Source organism: Corythoichthys intestinalis, chromosome 5, assembly GCF_030265065.1.
Source record: "Corythoichthys intestinalis isolate RoL2023-P3 chromosome 5, ASM3026506v1, whole genome shotgun sequence".
NCBI lineage: Eukaryota > Metazoa > Chordata > Actinopteri > Syngnathiformes > Syngnathidae > Corythoichthys > Corythoichthys intestinalis.
In genome coordinates, this window is record NC_080399.1 from 31,053,436 (window position 1) to 31,067,201 (window position 13,766).

General features: G+C 39.0%; 1 protein-coding gene across 1 annotated transcript in view; it reads left to right on the forward strand.

Moving 5' to 3' along the window:
- The window catches only part of arih1 (ariadne ubiquitin-conjugating enzyme E2 binding protein homolog 1 (Drosophila)), a 39,130-nt gene that overhangs the window by 6,147 nt on the left and 19,217 nt on the right, over positions 1–13,766 (forward strand). The window contains exons 4-12 of the mRNA XM_057835719.1: positions 1,833–1,925; positions 2,006–2,061; positions 2,709–2,775; positions 2,928–3,034; positions 3,109–3,151; positions 3,252–3,323; positions 3,759–3,889; positions 4,903–4,960; positions 5,041–5,301. Coding sequence (XP_057691702.1) covers positions 1,833–1,925; positions 2,006–2,061; positions 2,709–2,775; positions 2,928–3,034; positions 3,109–3,151; positions 3,252–3,323; positions 3,759–3,889; positions 4,903–4,960; positions 5,041–5,301 — 888 coding nt within the window. The remainder of the gene's footprint in view (positions 1–1,832; positions 1,926–2,005; positions 2,062–2,708; positions 2,776–2,927; positions 3,035–3,108; positions 3,152–3,251; positions 3,324–3,758; positions 3,890–4,902; positions 4,961–5,040; positions 5,302–13,766) is intronic.

Sequence of the window (13,766 nt, forward strand, 5' to 3'; positions counted from 1 at the left end):
AGCTACCTAGTAAAATATGTCATGTGTTCTTTCAGATTTGGCTCCCAAAGCTTTTTTTTGGCGATGAATGAGCAGACTAACTTTCAGTTGGATTCTCAATATTATCCAGAGGTGTTAAATAAATAACTGGCATCATAAACATTAAAGGTGTTTGAAATTTCCGATTCTTAGATTATTCGCGATTCGGCCGCTGAAGATTTGAGAATGATTCACAAACATCTATGTTCCGATTATTTAAATATGCTAAGTAAAGCGGAACTAAAAAAAGACGGCTCGGGCTTCGGGACGCAATGAGGAACGGACCGAGAGTAAACATCCACATTCCACAACTCATGCCGCTAGATAAAAAAAACGCCGACAGCCGCTACAAACAACGCCCAGTTGCTGCAAACTTGGCCCACGTTGCTACAAGCTACGCCCACATAATGCTACAGTAGATATCACATAGAACTAAATGCGAAATGACACTCTGCCACGTTAGCACATGTATAGAGAATTAGATGCGAAATGACACTCGCCGGCGTTAGTAAAATCCACCATCTTAAAGCAGTAGACTTCTCAGGAAGGCTCTGTTGTAGCGAACCTCCCGAGCGAATCTAATTACCTTTTTATCTAAAATTCTAAATTGGCAAAATCTTGACTTGAATCTATCTTTAAATGATGTAACAGTTTTCAAACTTTCACATGTCAAAAGTAGACAGAAGGGAAATTATGGAATAAAGGGAGCAATTTTAACATCTGTAACGGTTGATTCACAACATTAAATTGAGTGTAGTTTAAAGCTGCTGATACAGAATGGTGTAGAGAGTGTTTTTGTACTATTTTTGTAGCTAATGTTTGAAACATTAAAAGCAGCTCATAGCTGGGGAGGGTTGTGGATCAATAATCAATTTATAATCGAATCGTAGCCTCGGAATCATAATCAAATTGTGAGGTGCCCCAAGATTCCAACCTCTAATAAATATACATGTGCAACATGAAAAGTATATTAATGCTCAAGGCGTTAGTGGGGAGAGTGCAGCATGCAGTCAAGTTGACTGCAGCCATATGCTAGGTGTGTGTGAAGAGAACTTTCCTTCGTGTGCATCCATGACCAAATTTACGTACATATTCCTTTCTTTATAGAAAGTTTGTGGTGTTTACTTGGGATGTTCAGTGCTAGGGTCTTGACAGTTTAGATTAGTTATATTCTATTTGTGTAGTAACAGGCAAGTAAACAAGTAGGCAGTGAAATGTGAGCAAACAAACATTAATAGTTGAGTCTGTTTCTACTACATGCTATCAAAATTTTTTGACAAATCCATCATCAACTTACCTTTGAGCAAGCATTAGTGTCCTTGATGATTGTCTTGACATTCAGTTGTTTATTTGGTCGACAACAGAACCTTATCCATAACTTGCATGTGGCAAGCATTCTTTTAGGCTTTGAAAAAGGCACCCCCCCCCCCCCCATCTTTCAGGGTACCTGTTGTCTGACTTACTGGTACCCCATGCACAGCGTTTAACCATCGGGTTTTTGGAGTTTTAAAGTTACAAAAAAGATGTTTTAAGTCACGACCACGCAGTTCATTCCTATGCAACTCTACGAGTGTTGTTCAAGTTTTCTGATTTGGGTGCGTGGTTTAGCGATAGGTTCATTCTGTTGACTAGTGTGGCTGCCATGAGTGAATGAGTTAACACTTCTCTCTGGTGTGCCGAATTCAGAAGAAATTCATTTAGACTTTAAGGACCTAAATACGTTACATAATAGAATGTGGGAAAACACAATTTGATCATGTTTTGCCCAGTTATGTTTACAGGGCTTAAAGGGTTAACACGCTTGTGTTTTGCAGTATTTTACCGGCTTGGAGTGTGGACACAAGTTCTGCATGCAATGTTGGGGCGATTACCTAACTACTAAAATCATAGAAGAAGGAATGGGACAGGTATACAACCTATCTTTATATTTAAAGAAAAAAAAGATCAGTGTTTGTATTGGCTCAATGATGTCTTCTTTCCTTCGCAGACCATTTCATGTCCTGCTCATAGTTGTGACATTTTGGTTGATGACAACACAGTCATGTAAGTATTTTTTTTTTTGCTTGTTTAAAGGGTGATTTGTTGGTCATGAAGAAAAATAATGTAAAATGAAGGAATCATTTTCCTCTCTTTGAAATTTTTAATTTCATGTTGAGACCACGGTACTACTTTCATTTGGATTCTTGGATCAGTAACTCATTTAGCCCTCACTCTGACTCTTAAGCTGACACTAATTGTCTTAACCTACATAGTGATGTCTCCCACTAACAAGATACCTGACGGTCTTCTAATTGATCTATGGACAGTGCAAAATAGTTTTTTTTTTTTCTTGCATCATAGAAAAAAACACTATATTTGAGATGAAGATGTACTTGTATTACATATTTTTAAAAAAACTAGTATCAAATATGAAAGAAGCCGGCATGACTACAATGTTTATTTAACTCTTATGTTAGTACCAATAAGGAGGCAAATTGTGGGGAACTTGTGTGATTAGTTTTTTTTTTTTTTTTGACTACCAAAAAAAAAAAGTCAGGCCTAAAGCAACAGATTTTTCCCCTCAAATTGTTGCCCCGTGCAGTGAACATTGGTTGTTTGCCCTTTCCAGAAAATTCTCCAAATGTTTTACTGTCTGTACAAAGTCCGCTAACTTTATGAAATGCTAACAAATCATTTGGCTTTTCCTACAGGCGCCTCATAACAGATTCAAAAGTCAAGTTGAAGTACCAGCATTTAATTACAAATAGTTTTGTAGAGGTAAGATGAATTTTCAATTTCAAACACGACTTAATATTAAAATGTAGAAAAAACCAGTTCAGTAAAATCAACCTACTTTACTTTGAAGTATCTCATAAAATACATGTAGCTCATGAGAAGTATAACATGAGCATTTTGTGTGTCATTTTTAGTGCAATCGACTGTTAAAGTGGTGCCCCGCTCCAGACTGCCATCACGTCGTTAAAGTCCAGTACCCAGATGCCAAACCAGTGAGGTGCAAGTGTGGCCGTCAGTTCTGGTATGAGAAAAACAAACATTGAAAAATGCGTTCTCTGTAAAATGTGTATTACTCATACATTTTTATATCTGCAGCTTCAACTGTGGGGAGAACTGGCACGATCCGGTCAAGTGTAAGGTAGGAGCAAATATTTATGGCTCCAAATATGAACCTTTGTCGGTCAAGAGTGGATTAGTTGGATTAATGATATGTTCGGCAATTTTTTTTACTTTTGCAGTGGCTGAGAAAGTGGATTAAAAAATGTGACGATGACAGTGAAACCTCAAACTGGATTGCTGCAAATACAAAGGTAAAGTCAAACATGCAACTGTCTGCATTCTAGCCATGCTGGTATTCCAATTTGGTTGCCACCATTAGGACAAAAATCATTGTTTTAGCACATAATTGTTTTGTTCCCTGCTTTGCTGGGCTGTGTACTAGCTGCAGTCAGATCTAACTGATAAGTCTCATAGGCTAAGCACAGATCAACTGAGAGGGCGGTCAGTAAAATGGGTCAGGTTGGAGATAAGGTGGTTGTATTCCTATTTGTGTCACCATAATCAGCAGAGGGAACCCTTGTGCCACTTGAAAACATTGTGAAGTACTTACACATTCACTATGCGGTGCATTTTCCTGCTTTATACACTGTAACTACAATAAAAGCTAAATTTCCACTTTAATATATGCTATAAATGAAAAATACATGCTATAAAAGTGAACTCTTCCCTCCTTCCATCTTTTCAAGGAGTGTCCAAAGTGCCATGTGACCATAGAAAAAGACGGAGGCTGCAATCACATGGTTTGTCGGAATCAGAACTGCAAAGCAGAGTTCTGCTGGGTCTGCCTGGGCCCCTGGGAACCACATGGTTCTGCCTGGTAAATTGATTTTGGAACTGCTTCTTGTACTTCAACTCTTCTATTGGATAGCATTATATACTGTGGTGTCAGCTTTCCTTGGGTTGGAGAAACTTGAAACTGCATTGTAATTCGTGAGAATGAATGTGCAATTGCTAAGTAATTGGGGAACTGAAGCTTTGCTTATTATTATACAATGTGAAAATACTATAATGTAATGTAGTATTCAGTATTTTACCTGTTCCTAATTAAAACTAACCTAATGCATTTGAATGTAGTGATACCTTAACTTTTGAATTCCCCAATTTAGACATTTCTTGAAGAGTCATAGCTTGCTCAATTCTTGAGTTTTCCAACCCTTTGTAATCTTAGCCATACCTCATGTTTGTTTGGCGCATCTTGTTTTCCTGAAGCGGAGCAATTCAATTCACACACATTACATTTCACTATAGTTCCATGATTTTTGTTCAAAGTTCTCATAAGTAACACTGGTCTTCTAAACTTAATGGCTAAATTCTACTTGGTGTGGTGACTTGGACTGGAAAATAAAAGATTTTAGTTATCGTTGGCTAAAGTATTCAAGATATTCATGGCTAAGTATGATTACAAAGATACATTGGTGTAATCATTTAGGTTCAGTTTTACAAGTTGCTAAATTTGACTTGAGAGGGATATAGCAGTGTGTGCCATTGCCTATGAAATGTGTCTACATTAATGCATTTTGTCGTCTTCCAAAACGCCAGGATTTCTGCAATACATAGAAAAAAAGCATATATTATGTCATGGTAGGCAATATTTTTAAGTAGAAATGTTTACTCCGAAATAACCATTTCCATTTCAATTAATACCTATTATTTTAACATTTCGGCCAGTTACTGTATCTCAAAAACTATAGCCCATTGGCACTTTTGACCTCATTGTTCTTTTTTTTTAGTGCAACCAAATTTAGTAAACCCCACGACTTTTATCCAGGAAGCATTTGGCTTGTAGACCAGTTTAATTAACGGAGTATAACGCAGTGTAATTCATTTTAGGTACAATTGCAATCGCTACAACGAAGACGATGCTAAGGCCGCTAGAGACGCTCAAGAGGTAAGTTGTCTGGCAAGAGTGATCCAGCTCTCCATTTGAATCCATGATAACATTTTGGTGCAATTGCTTACTGAGCGCAGCGCTCAAGGGCGGCCTTGCAGAGGTACCTATTCTACTGCAACCGCTACATGAACCACATGCAGAGCCTGCGCTTTGAGCACAAGCTGTATGCTCAGGTCAAGCAGAAGATGGAGGAGATGCAGCAGCACAACATGTCCTGGATTGAGGTGCAGTTCCTGAAGAAGGCGGTGGACGTGTTGTGCCAGTGCCGCTCAACGCTCATGTTCACTTACGTCTTTGCCTTCTACCTCAAGAAGAACAACCAGTCTATTATTTTTGAGGTAAGATGAAAGACCGCGAGATATCTGATTAGCCTCTAAGAGGGAAGACACTCTTTGCTTCTGTGTTCTCATGTCCGGCATGCTCTCATTTTCACGCACACTTGGCCCTCTTTGTGATTTACCCACTGGCTCACTTTTACTTGCACTGGCCTGCCTTTTTTTCCCCCCATTCCACCCATGCATAAAGAAAGTGAACACAGTTGAAATACCAGGCAAAGGGCGAAGACATTTAAGCAAATAGTCAAGGGCATTAATTTATCACCAAGTGGAAGCCTTCCATCCGTACAAAACACGTTTTAAATTAATAGTGTTGCATTTACTGTAAATGTCTATTTTCATAGATATGACAAAATCAACACTCATATGAAGAATCCAAGAAAAACGGGTATAGAAAAGACAGGATGGGAATTAACTGTAATTCTCAAAGAATAAACATGAATATGCGCACCAAGCGATTTTGATAGATCTACAGGGGCTGAGGCCATAGAATCGAACACAAGATGTAAGTTGTTAGGGGAGAAAATCCGTTCTCCATTTGTTTTTAGAAGAAAAAGGCTCTCACTCCAGAAGTCAATCAAATTTATTAATATAGCCCTTTACAAAACCCGAAAGGCCCTCGAAGTGCTTTACAACAAAACATGGCTCAAGATAAATAAAAGGCAGGAAAGTATTATACAATGACATTAAGGAAAAAAAAAAAAGAAATGAAAAAAAAAACCGCATCGCGATAAAAGTCCAGCAAATAAAACCGATAAAATCCCAAAACATTAAAAACCCTTAAGCAAATAAAACCAGGCTATCCTAATCCGTGTGAGAGGCGAGTCTAAAAAGGTGTGTTTTTAACTGAGACTTAAAAAGACCTAGATCCGTAGTGGTGCAGATTTTAGGGGGGAAGGCTATTCCACAGCCTGGAGGCAGCAACCGCAAAAGATCAATCTCCCCACTGTTTAAGTTTCGACCCCGGTCGAACGAGGAGTCCTGCCAGAGTTACGGAAGGTTAAAATTTCCAATAAATAAAATGGAGCCTGGCCATTAATAGAATTAAAAACAAACAGTAAAAGTTTGAAATCAATTCTAAAATGGACTGGAAGCCAGTCCAGAAGTCTTTTAAAAGTTTACTTATGATCACAAGGAGAACATCTTCACACACAGAGTACAACGATGCTCTAATGTGCCAGAGCTCAGAGGATTATAATACTGAAAGGCTGGGGTTAACTGGTAAATAGCAGTGCACGATATCCATTTTTTGAAACCGATACTGATATCAATAACTTCCTGCTCCTCTACGCCGATAACGATTCGATAACCGATAATACTAGTATATATTTAATTTTTAAATGTATATTCACCTTCACCCACCGTTTTTGAACACCTGTAGGTCAAAAATGCTAGTGGTGGATTCAACATAGATTTGCCTTTGACCTGACCAGAATTTTCATGATGACATGAACATTATTAAAATGAACGAAACAAAGACAAGAACAGTTTTGATTTCAAATGAAGTGCCAATATTTTTTTAAATAAATATAATTTGAGTCAATCACGATCAATCAGTCAATATCATTGACAAAGTGTTCCCCTGATCAATGATCACTGAACTAAAACAAACCCAAGAGGTATTGGGATTTGTCAGCAGTTAAAACATTTGGTGCAACAGGTGAGGAGACTTGTGGTCTTGGTCCATGAAACAACTCTATTAACCTGGCAATTACAGGAACACAAGCCTATCAATAACCAAAAGGCTTCTCTAGAACTTCTAAACATAACACTGTAAAATGCAAACATTTGCTAATTGCCATAGTAAGGTTTATCACTTAATGATGGAAAAATACAGTCTCTAGGACAGTACCAATACTTTGCGTTATGGCAAAACAAGAGTGGAAACAAACCCACACATCCCAATCCACCGACACCGTGCCGAAAAATATTATCGGGCCTTTTAATAATGTTATCGGATTTATTAGGATGACGTCATAATTCCTATTATCGGACCGATAATTATCGTGCACCTCTACTGGTAAAACAATAGTCTCATGATAAGACAAAATATGTCATATGATGAAAAATGGTCCCATGATTATAAGACAAAATATGTCATATCATGAAGTTTGGGTGGCCAGGCTGCACGGTTACCAATTAAATAATACATTGTAACAGCTTTACTCTTAAGAGCGCCTGCCTGACCTCGCCTCAGGATATAGATAGCTGTGCTCTGAATTATCAATTTTTTGATAACACTTGTACAATAATAAAGCCTAAGCTATATATCAACATTTGAGAAGCATAAAGTGTATCTCAAATACTGTGTCGAATGTTGTAAATCTTTGTCTTTTGTACAGCAAAGCTCCAAAGAAGTTTGGAATATCATTTGAAACATAAATGGCAACAGATTGCAATGGTTAGCAAATGCTTTTTAACGTACAATCTATTGGATCCACTACAATGACGAAATATTGTTCAAACTAATTTTATGATTATTTTGGGAACCTTTCACAGGTAATTGAAAACAAGTGTGTTTCGTAATTTGGTTATAGAAGGACACGCGAGGCATGGTTGTTCATATGTGCAGTTGCTACTTTGTAAACAACCGCGTGAGCAAAAACCAGTTGTAAAATTGTTTCGCAACCCTGACCTCAACTCTTATGAGAACCTTTTGATTATCCTCAAGCAAAATATCTAAGATGAAACAGCAGCTCTGAGTGGCTATTCTGGCATCCTGCGACGAAATTCAAATAATCAGGCCTTTGTACAAATGTAGCTTGACTAAATAGGATGTTTTAGAGTGGAATAGCTTTTTTATTTCAGCAAATATGAAATCCAAATGCTGCAAATTCAACAAGTGACAATTTTCGGTTCTTTGTAATCCATGAAATGTTTTGAAACTGGCGTGTATAATAACGTGGAACATTACATTTTAAGTTTTAGTTTTTAAAAGAATCTGTCCTCAATCAGAAGTTTTTTTTCAATAACATTCCATTTGCACCTTAATGGTTAATGACATCGAGTATTTGGGGAGGGGGGAGAAAAATGTCATTCGATTAATCATCTGATCATTTGGATCAGTGCTACCTGACGCTAAGTGGCATTTCAAGCTCTTTATGACTAGGTGTTAGGACAGTGCTTCTCAATTATTTTCTGTTACGCCCCCCCAAGGAAGACATAAATGTTTCGCGTCCTCCTCCAAACTCTGTAAATAGTATCATTTGTCTATAATATTACTATTAAAAGTACGCCTCTGCCTCACATTGTATCGGATTTTTTTTCTATTAGAGAAAATAACAGAGATCAACTTATAAAGTATAACTTTATTAACATTGTTTTGTTTGTAACAGAAAAGACTTAACGCGCATCAATTTACCTGAATTTAAAAAAAAAAAAGTCACATCCAAACTGTAAAAATACACTCAAGGTACATTTTTGACCATTTGATACTGAAAAATAAAATCGGTAAATAATAACAAATTCAAATTTATTAGAAACATTAACTCATGACGACAATATGCCCCAAAAATTGATCGGGAAAAAAAACTGAATAGAAAAAAAAAAAGTGTCTTTGGACAGAAGGACAGTTTTATTTATGCTGCTCCCAGTATCACCTCCAGTTTGTAATGATGTGGGGTTATTTTGCACTGAGCATGCTAACAGTGCTCACTGGTTTACTGATATAACACTGACAAAGCGGGACGATTGTTGGCAATATTCGGCACGTTTTCGCTGAAAAACAACCAAGCGGCTTACCAATGAGATTGGGGTCCAAATTCTTTAAGTGGCGTCTTAATTGATTTGGCTTCCGGCTGTCCGCTATAATCATTTTTAGACACAGTAAACAGTGGTCTTTCCTCATCTACCACTGTATTAAATGTCAAAGCCAAAAGGCAAACGGCCCGAAAAAAGTGCATTCTCGGCGGCCGAGGGAGAACCGTGGGTGAGGGCGGTCGTCGTGACGATCCCAAGCCGAAAATGGCACCTCTCGGGCGGACACGTGAGAACCGGAGAAGACAGTGGGTCGCTGCGTGAGTCCGGCCGGAAAACAGCTTTCGAAAACGGCGCACAGCTCTCCAGCTCTTCATGAGTCTCTTCCGTGTGCTCTTGCTTACTTCAAAAATACTGCGCGCACTTTGAAAATGAGAGCGCCACTGCCACCCACTGAGCGGATGTGCAAGTACACTTTATTCCAGTACGGCAAAAAAAAAGCATGTTCCCCGAGGTCACACGTGCCACCCCTGGCATCGCTCGCTCTGCGCCCCCCTGGGGGGGGGCCGCCCCACTATTTGAGAAGTACTGTGTTAGGGTCTTGTAACCAATAGGATATAAATAGGACAGATGGGTCGGTGTGTGGTACTGAAGGTTAACTGTGCAAGCAGTGTAGAGGGAACCAACCCAGTATGGAGATCAATAACCTGTGAGCATTAGTTGACTTCCCACTTTTCACTAGAGCTGTGCCATATATTTTCTTCAATATTACTGGTGTATTTTTTTTGTGGTGGTTAAAATTTTGAAGGTGCATTCATCCTCTAAAACAAGCCTGTCGCTCGTACGTTGTGAAGTAACTGCTTTTACTGGCGAATTTACATAAGTATGCTAGCAATTTTTGTCATACCAGACATGACACCTTGTTGAATCGGGCTGCCTATTGGAGTCAATGTACCAGATGTCTGCCATTTTGGATGTTTCACATCTGATTCGATTGCATTTAGTTGATGCACCTTCCAAATCATGACACGATTTTTACACTGATTGCTACAAATGCAAGGTTATTCAAGAGGAATGCACCAAAATAGGCAGGCAATATTTTAAAAACAAAATAATAGGAAAATACAAAAGTTTTTAGTTTCATGTTTCACAATTGTTGCTAAATGTGGCTACCAGCAGCACGTGCAATATCAAGCCGATATGAGAATTCTTCCCAAACACCCCTCAGGTTGTTATTGGCCATCATGTTGATTGCAGCTGTTATTTGATCTTTCATGCCATTGATATTTGCCAGAAGTGGAGGAGCATAAACATAGTTTTCAACTTGGCCTCAGAAGAAAAAGTCACACTGTGGGGTCCGGTGGGGTGCCAATTTGTAAACAATTAACCTTTTTCAACAACTTAAGTTAAAACAATACAATTATGATTAATAAAAATAATAGTTTCACGATTCTTGATACTCACCTTGATTTGTGTGGTACAGCCAGGGCTTGAACTTTGCCATTTCTGTCTTATGTTGCGTCCCAGCCAGATTCCCTGTCTGTTCGTTCTCCCTCCCTGGACTTAGGCTATGTCTACACTAGGATGGATAATGGCCTTAAACGAAAATTAGTTTGACTATACGGCATGTCGGCTACACTAGTATGCCTATTATCCAGATTAGTTGTTATACGGCTAATGTAGGCGGCTAATATTACCCGTCGCTTAATATGGACTTCTGTCTCCATACAACAATGGGATACTAAGGAAGTGACGTCATGCCGTCGCCAGTTTTAGTGCGGCATGACGGCATCGTAAACAATGGAGGCGGACGATCACGACATGGCATGCCTGCACATATTTTCCACACATTTTTCTTGAACCTTCTAATGATGTCACAATAATATGCTTCAATTCAGTGCCTATGTGAACCTCCCATTGCGGATTACGCGGAGATGGGCGTTTTTTACAGAGCTAGTCTCCGCGTTGTCTCTGATCAGGCAGCTGCGGGCCTAGCCCATCCCAAATCAATGCCGATCTAACATGAGCATATAAAAATGCGTACAGGAAAATTAAACCCCGAAAAGTGACCTGCGTGGTACTCCCAGTCAAAGAGGCGCGTGATCTTTTTTTTTTTTCATGACTTTCTGCCTGTCAAAACTGTCGCCACTTCCAAGATCGCCACTGTTATGCAAAGGCACTCCTGGTTGCGGCTTCCAGGAAATATATGCAGCGCCACATCATATGCTTCTATTTTTTATTTTCCAAGTGGTGAGAGCACAACTGAGCATCTATTGTAACATCCCAAGTAACGATGTCTGGCTTTGATTGTTTTCTAAAGATTTATTTCAATCACAACTCGGCGACTGCTCGTAAAAGCCGAGCGTGCTCTCCCTTCACTTTCGCTCCCGCGTGATGTGTTCAATTGCGTTCACTAAAAAAACGGTGATCACAAAACTGAGTTCCCAACGCTGGTCCAGAAGGTGCAGTAATTTCGAAATTTCCCGACAGCGAGTAATGAGTTTCCGGTTCAGAGGTAAACCGCGGGCGGGATGACGTAACATATGAGGATGCACATTTCTGCACATGCGTACTTTGCGCAAATGTAGGCATACCTTGCAGAAGCGGGGGGCCTTAAACGCACCTTAAACTTAAGTGCAGATAGGTATTAAAATAGTCTGCAAAAATACCCAGAAGAAAATTATCTGTTTTTAGTGCGCCTTCCTGATCTGCATCTCCAGCTGTGATCTTGTCTCATCCAGTTTTTGAAAAATTTATCTCAATATTAAAATACAATGCTTGCCATAACCATTTGGTTATTGCTACTCCTCGGAACGTGAGAGCTAAATAGATTCGGAAATGAAGGGCACCTGGGAGCTTGAGCCTCACGTTCCAAAATATTTAATTACCACGCTAATTAAATATTTCAGAATGTGACGGTCTACATCACCACAACAATAATGGTCTTTTTGTTACATGACCCTCCATCAGGATCTTTTTGCTTTCCAAAATACTTCAAAATGCTCATCTGAAATTACAATGAGTGACGTCAGAAATGAACAAATGCTATGCTGGTACACGACGATTCGGGTCAAAGACACCAAAAAAAGATCATATGTCGATGTCCATATTAAAGTCATTTTCACAGGCTTAAACCAGAATTACATTCATTAACTTGAAATACCCCTCTGCGGAATTGTCTCTCTATTTACAACTCCACGCCAATGTAGTCAGACGCAAGTTAACAGTATAACCGATGTGATTTTCATGGACGTGCCATTTCAGACGACTAATGGCAAATAGTGCATAAATAATGAGCTTATATATTATTTTAAACATCATTTTAAATCATACAAATTTGAAATTAGAATGTATCTTTAATTAGAAAGAATATATATATATATATTGCAATGTGTAGGGCTTTTATTTTGGTGTGCTGGTGCGCCACAATCTTTTCTATGTAGGAGAAACCCTGCCACTTATTTAAAAAAAAACACAAAAACTTTACGGTATGTACAGTTTGTGTCCAAACTTAAGGTTCTTCTTTTCTGTTTTTGGAATACAGTATTTTGTGCTAATTTTGGTGCTTTTTTTTTAATCACCCTTTTTTATAACATACAATAAAATAATATAGGACACTGTCACACATTAACAATAAGTGCTTATATGGCAAAATACCTGGTCTATTTTTGAATGTATGAGTAGGAAATTCTACCTTGTGCCCGTTCCTCAAGGGAAAGGCCTGGAAACGTCGCTGGCTGCAGCTTTCGTTGATATCTTGATGTTCCTTGCTGTCATATGCTAAACATTGCTGTGTAATTGCATAAAACAAGGGTCACTTAAATATTGTGTGCAATAAAAATGCTCTTAATCTGAAGCAGAAATGATTTTTTGGGCATTTTATTTTTATATTTTCATTGCAAGTTTTCCTGAAATATGATAGAATTATAAGGCCACATAGCCCACCCATAGTAATTGCATCCTGGCGCCAAGTTTTAAACCAGTATGTGTCTACTGATACGTAATCATGCATTTACCCACTCAATCAAATGTGTGTTAACCCTTTCAGAGACAGAGGTCACTTCAGTCGACCGCTATTTGAAAGTTGACACTTGACTAAGGGTGTTAAAAAAAATGATTCTGATATACAATAGGTCACGCGATTCTCGTATCTATTCAAAATTCGTTTGTATCAATCCTTAAATGTGTGTTTTTCATGGAAATACAGAATACAGTGGCTGCGCTTCTACTCCCATCCACGAGTTGGCAGTGTGCAGTAGCCTAGCCTTGCAATCTGCTGATTGCTGAAGTAACAACATCTCAGAGTTATCCAGAGTGGCTTCTTTACACTATACCAGGGGTGGGCAAACCGGTCCTCAAGGACCGTAGTGGGTCCTCGTCTTTGTTCCAACTGATCCAGCACAGACAGTTTAACCAATGATGTTTCTGCTGAAACAAAAAGCACCTGACTGCGATCAACTGATTGCGCTTGCAAGACACCAGATTGGTGAAAAGGTTTCCTGTTGATGGGTTGGAACAGAAACCCGCACCCGCAGCGGCCCTTTGCGGAATAGTTTGCCCACCCCTGCACTATATATAGTCTCGCTGGGTTCAGCACCGCAGAGCAAAGTTTCAACGTGGCAAGATGGAGATAAGCGTTGCACCAATTGGGCTCATTTTGGCTTATCTGCAAAAAGAGGCAAGGAGTGTGACAAGAGCCACGCCTTATTGCAAGCTGTGGAATACAAAAATGACTAAACAACTGGAAGTATTGCTGAGATGTTCCGCCCGCA